The sequence below is a fragment of the Chenopodium album genome, chromosome 21 (assembly GCF_948465745.1).
Source record: "Chenopodium album chromosome 21, dcCheAlbu1.1, whole genome shotgun sequence".
Taxonomy (NCBI): domain Eukaryota; kingdom Viridiplantae; phylum Streptophyta; class Magnoliopsida; order Caryophyllales; family Amaranthaceae; genus Chenopodium; species Chenopodium album.
The window spans coordinates 5,883,472-5,906,390 of NC_137854.1; the positions used below are offsets into that span (position 1 = coordinate 5,883,472).

Consider the following 22,919-nt stretch of genomic DNA (forward strand, 5'->3'; position numbering starts at 1 on the left):
AAATAACTCATAACATAGTACAAAATATTTGCCAAATTAAGCTCTAAAGAAAAATATGGTGGATTTTAAACACTTCATTCTACCTTCTCCAAATCTGTCTGCAACCTGCTTTGCACTTACAAAACAACAGGTCAACTAATAAGTACTCGTTAAAATTACAGGCTTCTGCAGCCAAAACTGTTCTGAGGTCTCATCAAATTCTCTGATACAATTGTAAATGAAGTATATGCCACCAAAACAAAGGATCTACAGAATAATACAACACTTTAATCAATATAAACACATTGAAAATACGGCTACTGAAAGCACGAACACCTAACTTACACAGAACCTAAACCTCTCTGCCACAAGAGAAGTCAGTGAAAGTGAGCAAAATGCAAGATGCTCTTAGAAAGGAGCATCTCCTTCGGGCATGTCCCAGTTATCTTCATCATCCTCTTTTTTGTCAACCTTCCCCACCTCTTCCTTGCCTTGGAATGGAGGTCGGAATGGACCACGCCTGTAACCAAAAGATATTGGGTGAACGAGTGAACCACATATATACACACGGGAAGCAGAGACAAGTAAAAAACACCCCAGGAAACTTCAAACCTTCACAACAATTCAAGCAGTAAGCTTGATGAAGTTCAAGTTAATAATCATAATATGCAAAATCTGTAAATCACACAGAATTGTCCCTCATTAGTCCTCCAGAACCCCAAAATGCCTCTCTATAAGTTCCTAAGTTTCTCATGATATGCAGTTTAAATATATTCGCCAGCCCTTGGTGTAATCAGAACCATCATACAAACAACTATATATAGTCCTCTATACTCGCAGGAGATGTTCAACCAAACTATATGTGATATCTGCAACCCTGGCAAAATATGTGATCTGTAAATAACTAGTTTACAACCAGCATGGTAAATGTGAAGTAATGGGGAATACGATTTTCCTATACTTGCATTCATTGTAAAGAAAATACACAAACAAATTAACAACCAGCTATCATGAGCAAACTACAAGCCTAAGCTCAACAATACATAGCTAAATATAGATGCTAAACACACCCATGGAATGTCTAGGCAAGTTAAACAAATTAGTAAACGCGCTCTGGCCACCGCGAATTCACAACTAAAAAGTTAGCATGAAGCCATTGCAATTAGTTACAGAGTACTTAACAAAATTTTGCTTGAAATCTTCTAGGAATTTCCCCTGTTTATCCAATATACAAGTATAATTAGATTAGAGTAGTAGACAATACAAAATTCCTGCATCAGCTATTGACCTACTATCCTGTTACTCAAATTCACCTACAATTGTTCACTAGCTTAGTCAATTAAAGTCTTTTGGTACAAGGATGGTAAGTGTACACAAATACCCGAGATCAAATCCCGTCTACATTACAACATTTTGCGACTCCCTATACACCATATGCTTATCTTAGCCAATCAATATCAACCAACATAACAATCACATACCAAAGAAAGCAAAATTATAAAAAAATCATATTATATAAACATAGAAAAAAGGAAGGGACCTTCGACGACTGTTACGCTTAGCAGCTTCACGATGCTTACGCTTCTCCTTATCCTGCTTATTCTCAAAGAAACGACGTCGTTTACACTCCTGAATAACCCCAGCTCGCATAACCTCTCTCCTAAATCGATTAAGAAGCCTTTCTTCAGGTTCATTGTCATCAACCAAAACCTGAACATTATAAGCTGATCTGAAGTAAAGGGTGTTGGAAAATGCAAGAGATGGGCATACAACCGCCATTAAATCACCTGGGTTATCTTCATTCTTGGAAATTGCAGCATTTTCATGGTTTTTAGGGGAGGAGAGAGAAAGGGAGTTTGATTGGGAGGAGAGAGGATTTAGGTTGGGGAATTTGGGGTTGGAAGGAGGAGGATGTGAAGTGATTGATTGAAAAAGAGGAGAGAGAAAATTGAGAAGAGATGAGGATGAAGCCATGGATAACTAACAGGCTATACTGGATTAGTGAGTCACAGAAAGAGGAAATAAGAGGGAGGTTCATGGTTTTTATATTGGATAGAATTCTTGGGAGATAAATGGATAATATTGTATTTTAAGTCATTTGAGTCGGGTATATAATAAAGATAACAGATATGGGTGCTTTGTTTTAAATGGTGCAAACCCACTGAGGACTAAGGTAAAAGGTGACCATTTACGGTCCAACCCGAGAATCCGAAATAAGGCTAGTTTTTCCAATAAAAATTGTGGCTCACTCAGCTTGTTCACTTCACTTTATTTTTGCTGAATTTAAATTGTTTTACTAAATTGAAATTAGAGGGACCTTCATAGGGTTATATTGGATGACTTGGGAGGAGTGGTGCTGCCGCAGATGGTGCCGGACTACAAGAATAAGGCTACCTGAGCTTCTTCAGTTAGCTAGCTGCGTTTATTATTTTGTTTCTGTCTTTTTAATTTTTGTTAGTGTGCTTTGTTTTTGTTTGTTCTTCTTTGTTTAGGGGCTTGCCCCTCTCCTTCACCAAAAAAAAAAAAACTAAATTTAGAAGTTATTTACAGTAGTTTATTCTATATTAAGAAGAAAAAAATAAGTGCCCTGTAGATTAGTTTACAGTCCAATTTGGCTAGTCTAAAGCTGACATTTCGTGTCCTGCAGTTTCATTGAGCCAATTGTTTGAAACATAATGTTTATCATGGAAATGTCTCAAAATAAAATAATGAAAACTTCACGATTTTATACCATGGATGTTAACCTAAATCTCATGACCAAGTAGCTTAAGTTCATACAAAAAGCTGTTCTGATTCTTGAGAGACCAAAGTAGCTTAGTGACTGAAATATCTGTTAGTTTCACGATGGTTTCTTCAAAGCTGCTTCAACAGATATCTTGTCATTGAAAAAATAATAAATTGAACTTATTTTATCTTAGGGTAAAATGAAGCTTAGAACATGAAGCTCCAAACCACAAACATCTTAAGTCCAGTAAGCTAATCAAGTTATACAAAATGCTACATTACGTCAATATTGATCTTGTAATTGAATACGTAGTACATGCTCAAAGATTATCTCTTAGCCTTTCTTCACAAAACACACACTAATTCAAGCTATCAGCATGATGGTGTATTGGTGTGTACCTTATTGCTACAGTCCTTTTAATACAAAACTAGACCATCCCATATTTTGCTAACTGAATGCCATTCCCAAAATAGAGAGCAGATGTTCACCCAGTTGAACCTAATCCAAAGGACTTGACAATGTTGCTGACACTTTCAGAAAATGTTCGAGAGGAGATCTTTTTACCGGGTACGTGGAAAGGATTTGAAACTGCATCCACATAAGCTTCATGAAATTTCCTGAAGAACTGTTTTCGACCAAAATACACATGATCAGCTAAAAAATCCCACTTTCATTCAGTTAACAGGAAACACAAATGGTTTCAAAAAAATTAAAACAGGAAACACAAATATAATATGTGCAAGTGGCCAAGTGAGAAATATAATACTACATATATACAAGTGGCCGAGTGTGCAACTCTCTGAATGAATCCACCAAGATCCTTTGCAATGAGAAGGCACCAAAATCCATTACAAAGCTCCAAACAAAGTCATACTGAGTTTTATTGGATAATAATTTCATTTAATGCACAATGAAACCATCATAGTAGCTTGTCATCCAAGGAGATGATGATTGATTTCAATGGAGTAGAGAGCAGACAAGCTGAAAACTCAGGCACCACCTACTAAACCAGTCATTTGATATTGTTTCATAACAACACCACACGCCTTGAGCTTGACAATCAATAACAGATCACAGAGCACAGCTTCCTTAGGTAGATAAATGAAACAATGACTCCTAGATGCACAAGCACCAAATTGATTAACCTTAACTCAGCCGCACACACCAGAAAGTCCTCAAAGCTAGCGATATCACAACACCACTATTCTACAATGCTAACCCACATTTATTCCTATACCAAGTAGAGTTATTACCAAGTGCAACAAAATTACGAATGAACTCCTAGTGAAAAAAGGAGACTTTATATAATGCACCACATGATGGACAAAAGGCACAATGTAAAGCAAGCACGGCTTTTATTTGGCAAACTTTCCAAGCTTATTGTATATACTTATACTTACAATTCTCACATCAGCATCTCTGACCTCTAAATCAGTTGTCACCAAAATGAACTTCACCTTAGTGTTAGCCAAATAGCCATACCTTCATGCAACAAAAGGTTGGCTTCATCAGTGTCATTATCTCGGCTGCCAAAATCACACTATATGCAAATTGACAGTCCATCTTGGCATAACTCAAGAGGAAAGATGCCTACACTTTGTAATTCTCAGTTGGGTAAAGCAGACCTAAAAATGATTCGTTCAGCACAGGCCCAGATTTCTTGGGATTGTTCACTGAGATGTAATAGTAAGTCAGATAACATAAATTCAATAAATTAGTCAAGCATGAATTCCACAATTAGTGGCAGAAACATGATTAAATTATCTCCATACATCACATGGCTATGATACTGTAAATCCATCCTTCTATTTATACACTAAGAGTCTAAGACATCAGAACACCTGGATAAATGTGAATATCAAGCTATCTGCATTTTATCAGCACAATTAAAACTTCAATCAACTTGAACAAGAAATCTATACTATATATTAAAAAGCGTTCCTTTTAGAGGAACGGTGCCACATGACACTTTTCAACGTATATGACAACATGTCACAATGCCACATCAGCGACACGTAAGCTTGCAACTTCATTTAACAAAATTAATATAATATGGTTTTATCTAGATTCGAACCCTCAACCTCAAACAAATAAATGCTACACACTTACCATCTCAACCAACTTTTATTAGTGTTTTTAATTTCACATATTTAACATTATATATTCCTTTAAGGTTATTTAATTTATTTATTTTTCACAAGATTAGATTATAAATACATATGTAGTAAAAAAAAACCGTAACATCCGAGACAACGCCCAAATCACACACTAGCTATATAACACTTGAACATAATTATCAAATTAAAGAAGTACAAACTAGCAATCCGGGGCATCGCCTGGGAGTCTGGGACACACACTAGTTTAGGATTAAACACTAATTGAATAAACATGACAAAAGACCAAAAAATTGAAACCAAAGGTATATCTGAATATTAGATGACCAAAAGAAAAGCATTAGGGTTTTTCTTACAAAAGACGATACTAAGTAATATAGAGTATCATACTATGTGACCAATGACTTGTAACTTATCTAATTTAAACGCGTAACATACTCCTTAGAAGTATAAGCTTTAATACACATTGTTAGTGCCTCTACTTTATTCATGTACTCTCTCTCTCCCATCATTTCTTCAAATCCAACTAATCCATCGATTCAAAGGGCAACTTTTCAAGTTTATCATAAGTGACCTTTCCAATATATGATTGCAATTTGCAATAACACTGAAAGGACAGCAAGCTAGTTTATTTTCCGATTTATGGTGTTAATAATTTAGGCTAATATTGGTTACTCTTTAAACGTGAGTGGGATGATAAAATGATAATCCATACTTAAAAGGTGACTTTTGAAACTAAAAAAGGTAAATTCAATATAGTTATATATGTTAACCTACTATGGCTTCTAATGCTTTGGTTCAAGGGAGACTATTCAAGCTTAAACATCATTTAAACAACGAAGATCCATGCTATCATAATTTATGAGATCCTAATCCTCTATGCTTTTGTTGTTTGGCAGACTATGGAAGTAACCAAGGCTTCTTTTTCCTTCTTTGTGTTGTTCTATGATATGTAGCTCTCACTTGTAATCAAATAAAAACAAATCCAACATATAGTAGTTGGAAGCAATATGTAGTGTATAGTTAGATGTTCAGTCAAGAAATTTTAAAAGAATAAGAGAGCAAGAGATATACTGTAAATTCTGATGGGTCGCATGTTGGAATCTCCTATAAAAATAATGATTACCTCGTACATCTAATTCATACATTCAAGCAGCAATGTTTCACACACTATAAAGGGCGCAGAAAAGGCTAAATTCAACAACATAATCTGTGATTTAAATCCAAATTTCAATAAACCATACATAACCTTGGCTCCAATCAGGCAGTCCAAACCTAAAACCTAAAGTCCCTACATTCGAAAATGCCAATCAAATCTAGGGTAATTGTTTTACCAGCTACAAGCCTACAACAAATAACTAACCACCAAATCAAATCTCAACTCTAAAAATCCAATCTTTTATGTTCAATTCTCCATAAATGAAACCCAAAACCTCAAAATTTCCCCACTTCCAACCTATGTTACTCATACTCGGGTCCGGTTCAACTACTTTATCAAAAAGAATCCATGATTTTGGCCCTAAATGAATTGTTCAACTGTCCGTATACAAACCCTTGTCGGATTGATCAATCAGACACAAGTACTACATCTAAAATGAAGAATCCGAGTAACATAATAACATTCAACACAACCCAGATAAATAAATAAGCAAATTATGAGCTAAAAATCATCCAAATTAAAAAATCAAATAAAGAAAATCGTATAAACAAAAGGGACCTCGTTCGTCAATAGAATCAAGTGAGCAGTGAACAATGTGATGAAGCTTGAGTGCATCATTATCATCACCCCCAGTAAAACTTTGAATGTAGAGAGGATTATTCTGCCAAAATCACCCTAATATTCAATTTAATTTGCCCAGAAATTAATAAAACTATACTTGTAGTTGATAAAATTCACCGAATTTGATAAAGAAAGAGAGAGGATGAGACCTGGTGACCGACGACTGCGACACAGACGATCATCTCAAAAACACTGCCGGATTCCTCCGTGTACGGCGGTGTAACTTGGTCGGCGGTTGGAACACGAAAGATGATGTTTGGAAATTGGAAGTTGGATTGTAAAACTGAAAAATGAGAAAATGGAAGTAAATACTCGCAAGTCGTAGCTACTGTAATTAAGGGAAATTACTCAAGGGAAGGGAATCGAACCTGTGATCTATAAGACTATAAGTAACCATTGAAATTACTCCGTGCATGGAGAAATGGAGCAAGTATTTAAAAATGGAGGGAGTACTTACGAGGGGTGATCTAAAATCCGAGCTGGATAGGGCTTTAAAATATCAAATTTCATGTCCGAAATGCTTTCGGTTTTTTTTCGGACTGGATTTAGATTTTTAACTGAAGCCGTTTAGTCCATGAACAACCCACATGATAGCATTCTCTTGTCCCACACTAAAATATACTAAAAGGGGGAGTGTAGTAGTAATAGAATTATACATTGAAGCAATTCAAGAGTTACCACCACAATATAAGGCTAATGGGCTACTCCCCTCATTTTCATATGGTTTTGAGGTGGAACCTCTTTGGTATTGTAAGTGGTGGACTTACACTCTCCCGTGACGGGTGCGGCCAGACCCGTATTTAACAAAGTGTTTATTAACTTGTTTAAACTTGCCCTTTTTTCGGTATGTGTGGGATCGTCTTCAGCTTTACCTTCTTTTCCTTCGCATTGTTTTATTATTTATCATTGTTGTAAAAAAAATGTTTAGTCAATATAGAGAGACAACATAGAGGATCCTTCCAAAATAGAGAGAGAATAGAGAGATTTCAGTCGTCCAATACAAAGTAAACTCAATTGTGAAGCACGTAAAATTATGTTTGAGATTACTTTTTTTTTTTTTTTTTTTTTAGGAAAGAAAAAAATATTAGTTAGAATAAGGCAAGTGGTGGAAATATTAAATTCAATATAATTGTTACTCCTACATTATATTTGCTCATTCAAAAGATTGTTATTTAATTAGTTTAATTATTGTCTAAAAAGAATTATTGTCTAAGCAAATTCAAGTAGTTCTTTGGCTTACCTTACAAGTGTTACAACCCTTTCGAATTTGCCCTTTGGCATATTCTTCTTCTACGACAAATGTTCTTAGCTCATGTTTTGTGGTTTAATTTCATATTAACTTTCTTAAAGAGATTTGCATTAATTAATACTTGCACAATAATGTATGAAAGTGGAGTACAATATAAAAGAATATTCCAATAGCATACTACGTACGAAGCAAAATCCTTCTTTCCATTGTAGTTATAAAATGTTTATAGAAAGGCACAGTTAATTAGTTAAGGTAGCTAGGTGAGTATTGTATGGTCTTGTTTGCCAATTATTTGTTAGCTCGTTTACTTGAATTGGCTGAATAGCTAGTTGATAATTCACAATACGGAGTAGTTGTTTGCGTATGTATGTTTTTATTACTTCGTCATTGTGTTGTCAGTATAATTCATTTTTAGATATGTACGATAAATGAGATATTAATTTACTGTTAGTTGCTAACTAACACTGATGGTGGATATATTTTATTATTAAAAGGGACTAAATTTATCATTTTAATTGGAACAATTAATTAACCAATTAGTTGCTCCCATTAGCCTTTTCTACTTGGCTGAAAGCCCTTTATCAAGATTTGATTTTTGTCCATGGCAAAAAATTATAAGCCAAAAACCATTAAAAAAACCAATCAAGAGTCTTATAGTACACAACTACTTACCAAACAAGGCGCTTTTTTAATTTGATCAAATCATCTTCTCAATTCAATTTCTACAATTCAAAATTGTGGGCATCAACAAAATTAGGTTTCATACAACTTTATCCATCCTATCATGCTTAATTCTTAATTAGTAGAAATTAACTTAAGGTGCAGTGGCAACAATCTACCTATAAAATGTTGACATAACTAAGACAATGACCGTATTATTATTGTTTTAATTAGTATAAAGCCGAAAATTATGTGCTAGATTATATACGTATACATGATAAAAAGCCAAATAATCCACGACTTACACTAATCCGCCGCATATTAATCATCCATGGAAGCCTCTTAATTAAAATAATTAGAGATAAAGGCGTTTAAAAAAGAAGCCTTATCCAATCAACTCCCATTTTTGAGTTTGGGACGTGTCGATATCGTTGCTAATGATCTTGATTAATTAAGTTAATTAGCCAGCCAAACTTTAAATATGTCGTACATGCATGCCTTTCTACATATACTTGGATTTGATATGATATTAAATGTTATTATGGGCTTATGTTACAATGATTGGATTAGAAGCTACCACTACACTAGAGAATTATAGAGGTTGCGTATCTGATTTTTCATATTTATACCATTAAGGAATTTATGCTAAACCAGAAGCTTCCTCAATCAATCAAATATGTATAAAAAAATTCATGTTCGAACCTTGTTAAAAGAACATTTTCTTGTCAAATAATGTACGTAATACATAATTCTATATGACATGGCATGCTTTTAGTGACGAATCAGAGTTCCACATGACACGTATACGCTTTGAACATTATAAGGATCAATTTGTACAATTATAAGCTCGGAGTAAATCGTTCTCCAAGATAGTGAACAATAACGAACATTAATTACTAAGCTTCAATAAAGGAGACGGAATATACATATATATAAGAGTTACAAGGACATAAAATCAGCTAACTTAGTGAAGGTTCGTCAATATATAGTACCTTAGCTTTAATGAAAGTTCGACATGACCTCCAGGATAGTATCTTTAACTATGGTTTCTATCTATGTAAGAAATGAAATCAAGATCAAATTAAAAGAACTACGATAGCTGCTTATATTTTTTAAAACTTTTGTAATACGGAGTACTTATTGCATAAATTTTCATTATAATCATCTATATATTTACTTATTTGCGAATATTACCTGATCGAAAACCCTATACATGATGTATTAGTTGATTGATTATATGCATCCTAATAGTACACTGGTATGATGCATGGTCGACTTGTTCAATTACGTACACCATGATGCCATATACCAACTTATATCGTCACTTGTTATTACAACCCTCCTTTATTTTCTCTCTCGCGAATCAGAAAGATATCACAAGTACTATGAAGAAGCATATTTTTTTAATAATATAGCATAAAGATAGATCTTATTATTAATTATTATATATAGATAATTTATTTTGATGTGAACTAAGAGTATTATATAGATAATGGAATATGGAGAAATAACTCGAAGATGGTATATTCATGTAGTTCTTACAAAAGTGCCCAAGGATATTCGACTTTTTCTTGCCTTGAAATTTATTTATTGGTTGATTATAAATTGTGGAAGTGGCGGTTTAATTCTTGCTAATATAATTTAAAACAAAGTTGTTGTTGGGTGCGTTAACTTTTTTTGTTTTTTTGATAAGTTGTGTCATCATGTGTTGTGTTATGAGTTCTACTTCTTTATTTAGTTCTTTGTGTTACTCTTTCAAATGTGCATGAAAGTTACTCTTTTAAATGTGCATGGAAAAATTTAAGTGTTGATAGTTATATGGATCAGAAGAAAATAAAGGAAGATTATTGATAAAATATTTAGCTACGAGATCTATCAAAGAGAATATATAGTGTTAAATTAGGTCATATATGTAGTGACATGAAAATTGGCTCACTTGCAACCAACATTGAAATATGCTTAACCATCACGCTTGACTTAGAACTTATATTATAGAACAACTATCCCAATATTAACTGCTTTCTCCTACTAACACATACATCAACTTTTTTTTTTATTTTATTGATTTTTTATTTTTTATTTTTTTGATTTTTTTATTTTAGGAACAATGCATACATCAACTTCGGGGTGGCTTAGTATGCGTGTTAAATTGTTGTCAATGAATTCGATCAGACCAAATTAAAGTTCATGTTTTAAATTTGTTGAACCTAGATAGAAATTTAATGGAACACATTTGATCTTTCATGGACTTGCAATCTCATAAGATAAGGTTTATGGTGAGTGGATGCATGACTGCATGCATGCAATAAGCTTATCTATCACGCAAAATCCATCTATTGATGTTATCATGTTGTTTAGATATATAAGTTCATATAATTTCCAATAAGCATAATTCAAAAGAAAAATGAAAAATAAATAAATAAAAAAATTGGAGTATTATATATCAATACACAAAGTCTTATATGTGGCTGGACACACCGTGTGGCAGGGGTTACTTCGTAGTGTAATAGGGGTTACTTGATTGGTGACTTGGTGTGAAAGGGGTTACTTTGTCAGTGTTATTGGGTTACTCGGATAGTGTTATAGGGATTACTCAGTTAGTATTACGGGGCTAACTTGGTTAGTATTATATGGGTTACTTTTATAAATAACCACACACAAAACGGGATGGTATCAATAATAATAGCAAATCTAAAACAGCAAAGAAATCACTAAAATTACCTAGTATAGTTGTTATATTCCTTGCCACACGTAAAGTGTTTATCACAAAAGTTTGATTATTATGTTCCTTGATGAAATATAATTATAAATTTCTAAAATTTGTTCTTTGCATTGGTGACAAATAATTAAGTGTCAAAATTAAGTAAAGTTTGTAATTAATTAATTAAGTGGTCCAAAGGCTCATAGTAAAGCTGACTAAGCATTGGGGACCTTTTCTCCATTAAATCTCTTTTATCCTCCAATACTTGAAACCCCCTCCAAATTTGACTAAATTCCTATTCATAATTCACCATCTCATCATCATAATCATCTCATGCTTGAAAAAAAGTTTGGGAGTTTCCCTCCTAAGCTTGAATATAGTTAAAAAAAAAAATAAAAAAATTGCGGCCACCAACTTTTATGGAGTGTTTTTCAGAAAATGGATGCAATTTAAATCCACACTCAATGTGGAAAAATATTTAGAAAATAACCCAAATAGTAAAAAAATAAATACAAAATTTTAATTTTTTTTTTTTTTTTTTTGACAGAAAAATTTTTAAGATCTTTGAGAGTGACTTAGGTGCCATTCTTTTGAATTTAGGGTCTGTTCTGTTCACCTTATTTTCACTTATTTCAGGTGTAATAAGTTCAGATAAGTTCAGTTAAGTTCAGATCAGGTCTAATCAGTTTTAACAAGGGTTAACCAAGTACAAATTACATCTAAAATAATTTTTAATAAGGTCTAATAAGTTCAGATAAGTTCAGGTAAGTTCAGATCAGTGAAAATCAGGTGAATAGAACACATCCTTAATACAATTTCAATTTTCATTCCAAATTAGATCCTACTCAAACCCCGTCACAATTCACAACTAAAGGTCTCCTATTTTTATTAGCGTGTGTTGTATTTATTTATGAGTAAACTTCCAATAGTTTTGTCTATTTTATTATGTAATTTGTAGTTTCTCAAGATCTATAAAAAGTAAATCTTGTATGTTTGTGAATGCAAATAGCGCATTGTTAAATTGCCAATATTTATTACTCCGTATTTTGAAACTATCGTTTCATTATCATATTACTAAGAAAGTAAATAGTATATGATCGAAAGTTAATATTTCCTCTGTTTCACTAAATTTGTAGTACTTGTACGGTTAAGCTAGCTTAGCTCGATATTAATCAAGAAAGTTAATTTGTTATTTTAATTTATTTAAAATTTTTGGGATGATATTAAAAAATCAAATAAACGGTTTGTCACTTTTAACCCTTTTTCTTCTTTAAAAAAATGGAATCCATCACTGTTCATTACCCATAAACAGTTGTTTCTGTTTTTCTCCACTATAATATTCCAATTCGACGGAAATTGCCGTTCTCATGTCTCATAAATTTCAGAGTATTTTAATGGTGAAAAAGCCAAAGTTTTTGCAGAATTTTGGACCAACCTAAACCCCCATTAAAATAACCCCAGAAAAATTATAAATTTAATTTAAACTACTATATCACTAATTTACTATTAATGGGTTGAATTTTATAGATTCACTTAAAAATTAATAGCCACCATTCCCACTAATTAGATTTCCCCTTTTTCACAAATACTTATACTCTTTAAATTTTCTTGTTTTACTCTCAATCTTCTTTTTCATGGCATCTCAACCTCCATTGATGAATTCTTTTTTCTCTGCAATTAATTTCTTCCTGAAATAATTAAGCAGAAAATAAATAAAAATTCCCCCTTTTTTCCATTTTTCTTCTGTTGACTTATTTGGTACGCTTCTCTCTTTCTCTCTCTAATTTGTGATGTTTTTAATTAAGGTTAATTAATGGGTAATTAATTATTTTCAACATTTCCTAAGTACTATCTTTGACTGTTTTGTATTGGTGGGTATCTTGTTTATCAATCTTTGTTGATTCTATACATATATTTATATTAATATATATATAAATAGCAGTCTTACTAGTCTAAACTTTGTTTTAGTATGTGGGTCTTTGAGATTTGATAGAAATAATTAAGCTAATTAGGAATCACTAATCATCATTTGCATCTTAATCTCCTTTTTCTGATTTGGGTATGGTCTAATATCCTTCTAATTCAGTAATGATTATATTAGTCTTTAATCCTATAGTTTAGTTGTATTTTTTATTTTTATTTTAATCTGTTGGCATATTAGCAAATATATGATCTAATGTTTTATAACCCTAGCTCATATGAAGTTAATTTGGGTAATAGAATTGAATATTTTGTAAGAGTGTAAAATATGTCTGATTTTTCAGGAATTTTGTGGTTGTTTGTTTCTTGTTTGGATTATCTTCAGCTTAATTGCCTTTTTAGCTGTTAATCACTCTTACTTTAATCCTGTAATTGATTAGAAGAAATAATTTCTTTTTCTTGATGTTGTTTGACTTGTGGTTTGTGTGATGTTGAGGTACTTGCAGAGAGTTTTCTGAAGTAAGATACTGTAATAATGTTTTACATACTCTATTGCTGTGATTTTGCAGATTATTTAAGGTTTGAAGTTCTTTAATGTCCAAAGGCAAAGAAATTGAGGAAAAACAAGTTGATATGGAAGGCAATGAATTCGATGAAGAAGAGTATGAAGAAGTTGGAGATAATTTTTACAACTGTGAATCCAATGAAGAGGAAATTATTCAAGTCATTGATTTAAATTCCTCTGCAGGTACTCATTGGATTAGTTCAGATGAGCCGCGGCCTGACAAAATTAGGAAGAGTAATGCTTCTTCCTATCTTGAATTCGGGCTTGATTTATCCTTAAGTATTCCGCCTCAGGATGCAGATTATATACACTCTCATGTTCCACAACTCAGTGATGAGCTGGAGAATATGATAATTGCAAGAATTCCGCTTTTGGAATTCAGAAAACTGTGCTTATTGAACAAAAAGTTCTTAGCACAAATTAAAAATGGGGACTTGTTGAGAGAAAGGAGAATGATTGGTGTAAGAGAAGCATCAGTCTTCATGCTTGCGAGTGGGGAGGATAATTGGTGGGCGTTTGATCAGCAGTTTACATTCCATAAGGCGCTTCCTGTATTACCTTGTGATGGTGTCTTTAGACTCGGAGATAAAGAGTCTCTTTGTGCCGGGACTAATCTTCTTGTATGTGGGAATGAGTTGGATGGTCCTGTTATATGGACTTACGATGTGATCATGAACAAATGGTTCAAGGGTATTTCCATGATTGAGCCTAGGTGTTTGTTTGCCTCTGCATCATCTGGTGGCTTAGCCTATGTAGCAGGAGGCATTGGTCTGGAGAGTGGAGGGATTTTGAACTCGGCTGAGAAGTATGATCCTATGACCAGATCGTGGGAGCCGCTCCCAAGGATGAAAGTAAAAAGGAAGATGTGCTCTGGCGTATACATGGATGACAAATTCTTTGTCATCGGAGGACAAAGCCAAAATAATGAAGTCCTAACCTGTGCTGAGGTTTTTGATGAGAACAAAAATATTTGGGTGGAAATACCAGGGATTTTGAATGGTTTAACACTACCCTCTTCTCAGTCCACCCCGTCTCCACCTCTAGTTGCTGTTGTTAACAATGAGCTATACACTATCGAAACTTCAACAAACAGCTTGATGGTGTATTTAAAAAACAGCAATTCTTGGAGAGATTTGGGACCTATTCCTGTTCGAGCTGATATAAATAAAGGTTGGGGTGTGGCCTTCAAGTCTCTTGGCAACGAGTTGCTGGTCATAGGTGGATCGACTATATCTCTGTCAGGTCGTGGTATGACTATTTATACTTGCTGTCCTTACCCGAGTGCTGAAACCTTGAACTGGAAGCTCCTTGATGATGGTGGTGGCAATAGACGAAGTCATTTTATTATGAATTGTACTGTTATGGTTGCCTAAAGGCCTAACTTTTTAAAATGGAGCCTTCTATATTTCGCAGTAATATATTGAATAAGGTTGTAAGCCAGGAATTTAGGCCCTCGACCTGTAGCATCTATTCCTTCAGTTTTGTGTCTTGTCTAGAGTTTATGTGATTCGAGTGATTTATATTCATATCATGGTTGTGTTGTGCTTCATTTTACCTTGAAATTTTGATGAGTTTCCTGCAAAGAATGCTCAACCAGTATGAACTTGTATTATTCGAACTGTGTCTTATGAATTTGCACGAACTTCCTTGAATAATGCATATCTTCTGTGTCATCCTGTCTGCTGCCATACTGTCATGAATTCCAGTATGATCATTTCACACTTTCCTGAATTTATGTCAAGTGTATGATTCTCAATACTTATTCTAATGGTTGCTTGTTCTTCTACAAAATTTGGGAACTGTATTATTGTAGCAGATTTTATCCACTTTTGAGTCCTGTTGCGACCGTTTCATTCATCACGAATGACTGTAATTCTCCTCCGTGACAAGCTATATATGAACCGTTGAATGTTCGTGTATAGGCTAATGTCTGTCTGTCTAGATTTGCTACCTTGTGTAGGCTTGTACCATTCCATTTGATGCTTGGGGCGTTTTTTTTCTATCTTTTCTTGGAGTTAACTTGTTATAGGTTCCTGGGAAATTAAGGCATTAAACTATGCATAGGGAAACAATATCAAAATCAAAAGCTTTTGAAGAATGTGAAAGTTGTATAAAGTTGCTTGTAGAGTTGTAGATTGTATGGCGCAGTATCTGGACATATAATGTAAAAAGAGTGCATAGATGAGTTTAACTAGAGTTAAGAGCTTTGAAAACTGTTAGAATCTGATAATCAACTTTTGTAAAAAGGAGAGATCGCAAGTCTCAAAAATATGAGTGAGTGTCTCTATGTTACTTGGCCTCACGTACTTGTGTTAGATATGGAGAGTAATGGCTTTTGCGTAAAGCTCTTTTTTATTTTTTATTTTTTTTATTTTTAAGGTAAGGAGAATTCCCTTACAAGTTGGGGGGGGGGGGTATAAGGGATCCTACTCGTTTGGAGTGAGAATCGAACCCTTCTCATAGGGGTGGAAGGAGGACCTCCAACCACTAGGCCAACCTTGATTCTCACAAGCTCATAAGTTATGGCTAGAAGAATTTTTAGTAAGCTTGTAAAGTACCAAAAAATACAAAATAAAAGATAAACCATCAGGCCAACCTTAATTCTCGAGAGCTCATAAGTTATGGTTAAGAAGAATTTTTAGTAAGCTGGTAAAGTACCAAATAATACACAATAAAAGGTAATTTTTGCTTTTTTTTTTTTCTTGATGTTAGGTAAATTGAGTCAACCTCCTCATTCATTTGCATAAGCATTGGGTAGTACACTAGTACTCACATAACTAGCTAGATAATTTTTTAAAATTTTTATTTTTATTTTTTATTTTTTTTAGGAAGATAAATATTTTGCTTCTTATTTTCTAGCAATTTTCAAATGTGGATGTTAGATAACTTAATTGGCTAAAATTTTAGTTTTTAACGGGTGATACTCAAGACAAAATTAAAATATACTTCGTATGTTATTTACACGTAATTATTTTTAATTTTTTTTTCCTCTTCAAAATTCAATCTTATATATTTTTAGTAAGTTTTACAAATTATTTTACATGTATAGTTTTTGTGTGTACTCACTACATTGAAAGTCACTATTGTACCATATTACTGTAACTTTTTTGTAAACACATTGATCGTGATTTTTTTAACAGAAAAAATCAATAATATTGGTTATATATTATAAAGAATAAGTATAAATAAGTTTTAATCAATTATTTTTTAAAACCTAATTACAAATAATTTAAACCTCAATTGTAATTTACTTACATATGGAATTTATAGTCATGTATTCGATGTTTAAGATTTTGTTAGATTTAGTTTTTTTTTTTTTCAGAAAATAGATTTAGATTTTTTATACTCAGTATATTATAATAAAGTTTACAAATAAATTTTTTTTATTACTACAGTATTAAATTACAAATAGACAATTAAAGATATTATTAGTCAATGTTTTTTTTAAAAAAAAGATAATATTAGTCAAAGTTTTGTATGAATGTATGATAATAAAGAGCATAAACTTTGAAACGGCAATAGTTACCAAAAAGAAAAGAAGAAAAAAAAAAAAAAAAAAGTAGTAGAAGACTAGAAGGCAGCTGAAACGCCCCGCCTTTCTTCCCAACTCTGAACTTCTCTGCTTCTTCCTTCTCTCTCTTCTCCACTCTACATTTTCAGTTCTACTGCAATCGCATTCAACAAAGAAACCCCTATTATTTCTCATCTTTTTCCCCCTTTTTTGATAATCAATCGATGCCATAATTTCCTAATCTAGGGTTTTTCAGTTTAAACCCTAGATCTGAAAATCACTGCTAACTTTATCCCAAATTTGAATCTTGGTTCTTTGTGATTTTCGCATTCCGGGGTTGTTGATCGCATTTCTCTGGTAATTTGATGCTGAGGAGAATTCAAGTTCAGGGTTTTGAATTCTGTAGTTTGTAACAGTGTGCGCGAGATGAGGTAAAGCTTCGAATTCCCCCCTTTTTAATTTCGAATTTTTGTTTGTTGTTGTTGAATTTGAAGTTTGGGGAACCCAAGAACATAGAATAAGTTGTTAGGGTTAGAGAATTTGTTGATTTGAGTCTTGTTTTGTTAGTGGGATTTTGGAAATGTCTGCAAATACTAATAATAATCAACCCAAGAATATTGGGGGATCAATGTCATCCCCATTTGGAAATGCTGGAATGGTAAACCCTAATTTGCCTCCAAATTTTAACCCATCATCATCATCTTCCCAACCTCAAGGTCAAAATCAGCCTCATCAGTTAGGGTTTGGGTTTCAGAATCAGTTTCAATTAGCCCAAGCACAAGCTCATGCCCTGGCTCAAGCGCAGTCGAAAGCGGCTGCTGCTGCCCATGCTCATCTTTTGCAGGCTCAGGGTATGTCCCTTAATCAGTCACAAGCTATGGGGATGGGTAATTTAGGGGGTAATTCATCTCCTTCGATGTCAGGACCGGGTAATTCGGGTATGAAAAGGGTCCCTCAAAAACCCCCCGTTCGCCCTCCAGGGCCCTCGGGTGGGATTAATTTAATGTCCCCTATGAGGAATATGATGGACCTTACACCCGCAGCTGCTGCTCGGAGGAAGAAGCAGAAACCTCAGGAGAAGCATTTGAGTGATAGGGTAGCTCCTATATTGCCTGAATCTGCTTTGTATACTCAGCTTCTTGAGTTTGAGTCTCGTGTTGATTCTGCATTGACAAGAAAGAAGATTGATATTCAGGAGGCTTTGAAAAACCCTCCCTCTGTTCAGAAAACTCTTCGGATCTATGTGTTTAATACATTTGCTAATCAGAATCAATCTGCTCCGAATAAGCCAAATGCGGAGCCACCTACTTGGACGTTGAAGGTGATAGGGAGGATATTGGAGGATGGGGTGGATCCAGAGCAGCTTGCTGCCATGAAACCAAATCCAATGTACCCAAAGTTCTCTAATTTCTTTAAGAGGGTTACCATTGCATTGGATCAGAGACTGTACCCGGAGAACCATTTAATAGTATGGGAAAATTCTCGGGCATCTGCACCCACTGAGGGTTTTGAGGTGAAAAGGAAAGGAGACAAGGAATTTATGGTCAATATTCGATTTGATATGAACTATATGCCTGAAAAATTTAAGCTTTCACCACCTTTGACAGAACTTCTTGGTATAGAAGCTGAGACTCGCCCTAGGATTATAGCTGCAATCTGGCACTATGTTAAAGCCAGAAAGTTGCAGAACCCCAATGACCCAACCTTCTTCAATTGTGATCCACAGCTTCAGAAAGTATTTGGAGAAGAAAAGATGAAATTCACCATGGTCTCTCAGAAGATATCGCAGCATCTGACTCCTCCTCCACCGATACAGGTGGACCATCAAATCAAGCTTTCAGGGAATAGCCCTGTGGGAAATGCTTGTTATGATATATTGGTGGACATACCTTTCCCTATACAGAGAGAGCTCTCCATGCTGTTGGCAAACACTGAAAAAACAAAGGAAATCGAGGTTTGTGATGAAGCAATTTGTGCAGCTATTAGGAAGATCCATGAGCATCGCAGAAGGAGAGCGTTCTTTCTTGGTTTTAGTCAGTCACCTGTAGAATTCATTAATGCGTTAATAGAATCCCAAAGCAGAGATCTTAAAGCTGTGTCTGGGGAAGCTAGTCGTAGTGCAGAAAGAGAACGTAGATCAGAGTTCTTCAACCAACCATGGTATGTAGCTTCATTGCAGTATTTTGTAAGCAATAGAATAGTTGCATGTTATTGATGCATATTCACTGAACATATTTTAATGTGATATTGTGATACTCCTACAACAGGGTTGAGGATGCTGTTATTCGCTACTTAACGCGCAAGCCAGCCAATGCACCTGATGGTCCTGGGAGCACGTAAACAAGTTGGTTGCCGAATGAGCTGTAGGAATTAGCCTCTCTTCATTTACCACTGGAAGGTCAAAGCTTGTTTTCATGCTTCTCCATTGTATAACCATCTGATGTATCTTAATGCTATAATAACTGCAAGATCACTTTGCTTCTTTGCCTATCTGGTGCATATCTAAAATTCAGCTATTACTTGTGAAGGGATGTTATTTCCAAACTCTCCCAGAAGGGGGTGTAGTTTTAGTTTTGTGCGTTGTTTCCTTGCATATGCCTGACTAGTTATCACCAAAACAAAGCATGGATTATGGCTTCAGCCTATGCTTGTGGTACATAGCCATTCAAGGTGGCTTACTGTGTAAATAGAACTTATGTGCCTGCAGATGCAATTAATTATAAGTAGAATAGGTTGTTTTGGGTGCCATTTTAGGTCCCTGGATATGTTACTACTAGTTAAATGAGCTTTGTTGATTCATTAGCTGTGATAAGCGCTTGTTGGCAATCTTAGCATGTTGCTTTGGTTAGCTTCAGGTTTGCATACGCGCCAAAGTCAGTTTGCTTAGTCACTCATTTAGATCATTTCCATGTTGCTGATGTGCTGCATCTTCCCCAATGCAGGTCCTTTATGTTCGTTTCTCTGGTTATCATTTTTGTATATTCATATTTTTCACTCTTTACTCAAGCACTCACGAACTACTCCGTAGTAGACATTCTTATGGATAATAACATAGGAATTCTTCATGAAATTGTATTTATTACTGCATACCAAATGGACCGTAAAAGTACCATCGGAAGATTTATATAGTAAGTCATCCATATACATATGCAAATTACCATCGGAAGATTTATATAGTAAGTCATCCATATACATATGCAAATTACTCCCATCCCTACTCCCTTCTCGCCATTGGCCCATCAACATTCACCTTCAATCGTCCAGTGCAAGGAGGCTTCCAGTTAGCAGCACCTCGATTCGACGATTCCCTATGCAGCCTACTACTCTGCGTTGACCTCTCTCACTTACCTCCTGTAAGGAAGTGAGTAGCAAAACTGCACCAGCAATAACTTCTGACGGATGGCGTCTTTTACGGCCGTAAGATGTCACCGATGAGAATTTATTTTGCATTATACTCCCTGTATATTTCAAAGAAAAGTAAAGTACATACATTAATTCCAAATCAATTAAAATAAAACAAGGTTTCAAAAAAAATAAATTAATAAAATAAAACAACATCGATTGTCAACTCATATATAACATGGCCACATGGGTAGCGGATATGTAATGGGTTTTGAGAGCTTAATTCTCAATACTAATACGCATACCCATCTATGTGCAATTAATTTATTATAAAACTGATACTACCTCCGTTACATATTATTTGCAACGATTAGATATTTTTCATCTCTATTTTATGTCAAATCGTTGCAAATAATATGTAAGGGTCTAACGGAGGTAGTATTTATTATAGAACTGATACATGCATGTGATTTGTAATTTAATCCCTAAAAGCCCATGTATCCTACCTCATCTTTAAAAAACATAACCCATTTTTTAAAACTGTGCCCTCATCTTTTCAAACTTCCAAACTGTAACCTTAAGGTACATTAAGTGATTACGCTGCAATCTTGGCGTTAACCTTTCGTTAGCTATTGCTGTTAGTGGGGTCTACTTCACACATATTAATTTTTTTTTCTCGATTTACATGCTAAAAAATGTTCCATTGGAGGTTTTAGGGGTAATTCTAAGGATCCAACTTGAGCTCGGATTTGACAAAAAAAAATAACGTAAAAGCCACATTTTGTGAATTTAGATTTCTGCGGTGAAAATTAGAATTCACAAAACGGGGCTTTTACGGTTATTTTTTTATTTAGGAATCTTAAGGGTCAAAATAACCCCTAAAACCTTTAACATGATATTTTTCATTACGCAAATCGAGCAAAAATATTAAAAAGTGCAAAGTGGGTCCCACTAACAGTGACCGTTAATGGTAGAATGGTAGGATAACGGCAAGGTCACTATTGAGATATAATTGTAAGTTGAAGGTTCATAGCGTGTAATTTTCAAAAGGAGGGGACATAGCTTAGAAAAGTCAAACTTGAGGGTTATAGGGTAGAATTTCCGATTTTTTAAAAAAGATTTATGCATAATAAATTTAATGTAATCTTTAATTTATATACATGTGATCATTATCTTGTTTAAAAAAAATATAGCAATACAACTACCTACGGAATAATTTTAATATTTGAAAAATAATAATGAATAATATATAAGCAATCAACATAGAAAACTAAATACTTCTTTCACAAAAAAAAAAAAAAAAAAAAAAAAAAAAAAAAAAAAACAAAAACTAAATACTTAATTGGCTATATCTAATATATCATCACCATTGGGCCTGTTTTCTTCAACGTAATTTCAGTTCAACTCCAATAGCTCAGTTTCTAATATTATTATCCCATAATCAATTTAGTTCAGCTCAGTTTAGATTTGTTCAGTTCAGTAAATCAGAACAGATCATTAGTCTTAAATGGTGAAACAGTGAAAGAGAAAGTATTGTACGAGACTGGAATTATGGTGAGATGAAAATAAATTATTGAACAATTTATATAGCTTTTGAAAATTGTGACTTTTGAAATTTAATTAGATATAACATCATAAGAATTTACACATTGCATATAAGCTATTACTCTACGAGTATCACTTTTTGATTTTTTTTTTTTTTTTTTTTTTTTGGTGTTCCATCCAATTCACTCTTTGGGCTAATCCGGATTTGGGGATCAATTATGGGTGTTTAGTATGCAAAAAAAGTAGAGAGAGAAAGTAATAAAAGTACATGGAAAAACAAAATTTACATGGAATAGTTAAATTTGCAAATATATTGTTGCAAATTGGAAATAATTTTGGTAAAAAATTAATATTAATAGTTGTTGGAAAAAGCAAATGGGGTGAATATTTTGGGACTAAATTTTGTCCATAAAGATAAGGGACTATCAAAAGAAGACGGAGGTAGTAATTGACTAATCAAAGTAAGCGCTTCATTCATAATTTCATATGTACGGATGAATAATTGAATATACTTATTGTTAGATTTCGGGAAAACTCCTTGGGTTGGAGTGTGTACCATTGAATAATATATATAGTGTTACAATACTAGTCCTAATCTAGTTAGGAAACCTAGTACGATAAGAATACAAACTATATCACAAATATATACAAATATATCCTACTCTGCGACAAATATTATAATAATCCTATAATATCTATCACACCCCCGCAGTCGTAGCGGGAGGAGGGCGAACGCTAAGACTGGACCTAAATTCCAAAAATAAATCTCGTGGTAGGCCTTTGGTGAAAATGTCTGCAAACTGATATCTAGTAGGAACATGCAAAACC

General features: G+C 33.9%; 3 protein-coding genes and 1 pseudogene across 4 annotated transcripts; 2 read left to right on the forward strand and 2 right to left on the reverse strand.

Moving 5' to 3' along the window:
- Positions 1-131: 131 nt before the first annotated feature.
- Positions 132-2,000, reverse strand: LOC145602769 (small ribosomal subunit protein bS21c-like). The gene is made up of 2 exons (XM_081658925.1): positions 1,520-2,000; positions 132-499 (listed from the first exon to the last, which is right to left on the reverse strand). Exons 1-2 carry the CDS (start codon positions 1,951-1,953, stop codon positions 388-390), a joined length of 546 nt encoding a protein of 181 aa, XP_081515051.1. The 5' UTR covers positions 1,954-2,000; the 3' UTR covers positions 132-387.
- A 941-nt stretch (positions 2,001-2,941) lies between these two features.
- On the reverse strand, positions 2,942-6,905 carry LOC145601564 (uncharacterized). The gene is made up of 5 exons (XM_081657603.1): positions 6,748-6,905; positions 6,536-6,638; positions 4,299-4,377; positions 4,105-4,186; positions 2,942-3,329 (listed from the first exon to the last, which is right to left on the reverse strand). Exons 1-5 carry the CDS (start codon positions 6,778-6,780, stop codon positions 3,189-3,191), a joined length of 438 nt encoding a protein of 145 aa, XP_081513729.1. The 5' UTR covers positions 6,781-6,905; the 3' UTR covers positions 2,942-3,188.
- Positions 6,906-12,509: 5,604 nt separating this feature from the next.
- LOC145602263 (F-box/kelch-repeat protein At3g27150 pseudogene) lies at positions 12,510-15,315 on the forward strand (annotated as a pseudogene). Its single transcript, XR_014104520.1, has 2 exons — positions 12,510-12,966; positions 13,698-15,315. The product of XR_014104520.1 is annotated as an F-box/kelch-repeat protein At3g27150 pseudogene (transcript).
- A 1,916-nt stretch (positions 15,316-17,231) lies between these two features.
- LOC145601247 (SWI/SNF complex component SNF12 homolog) lies at positions 17,232-20,003 on the forward strand. Its single transcript, XM_081657221.1, has 2 exons — positions 17,232-19,364; positions 19,472-20,003. The coding sequence occupies exons 1-2, from the start codon at positions 17,785-17,787 to the stop codon at positions 19,542-19,544; spliced, it is 1,653 nt and encodes a 550-aa protein (XP_081513347.1). The 5' UTR covers positions 17,232-17,784; the 3' UTR covers positions 19,545-20,003.
- The last annotated feature ends 2,916 nt before the right edge of the window (positions 20,004-22,919 follow it).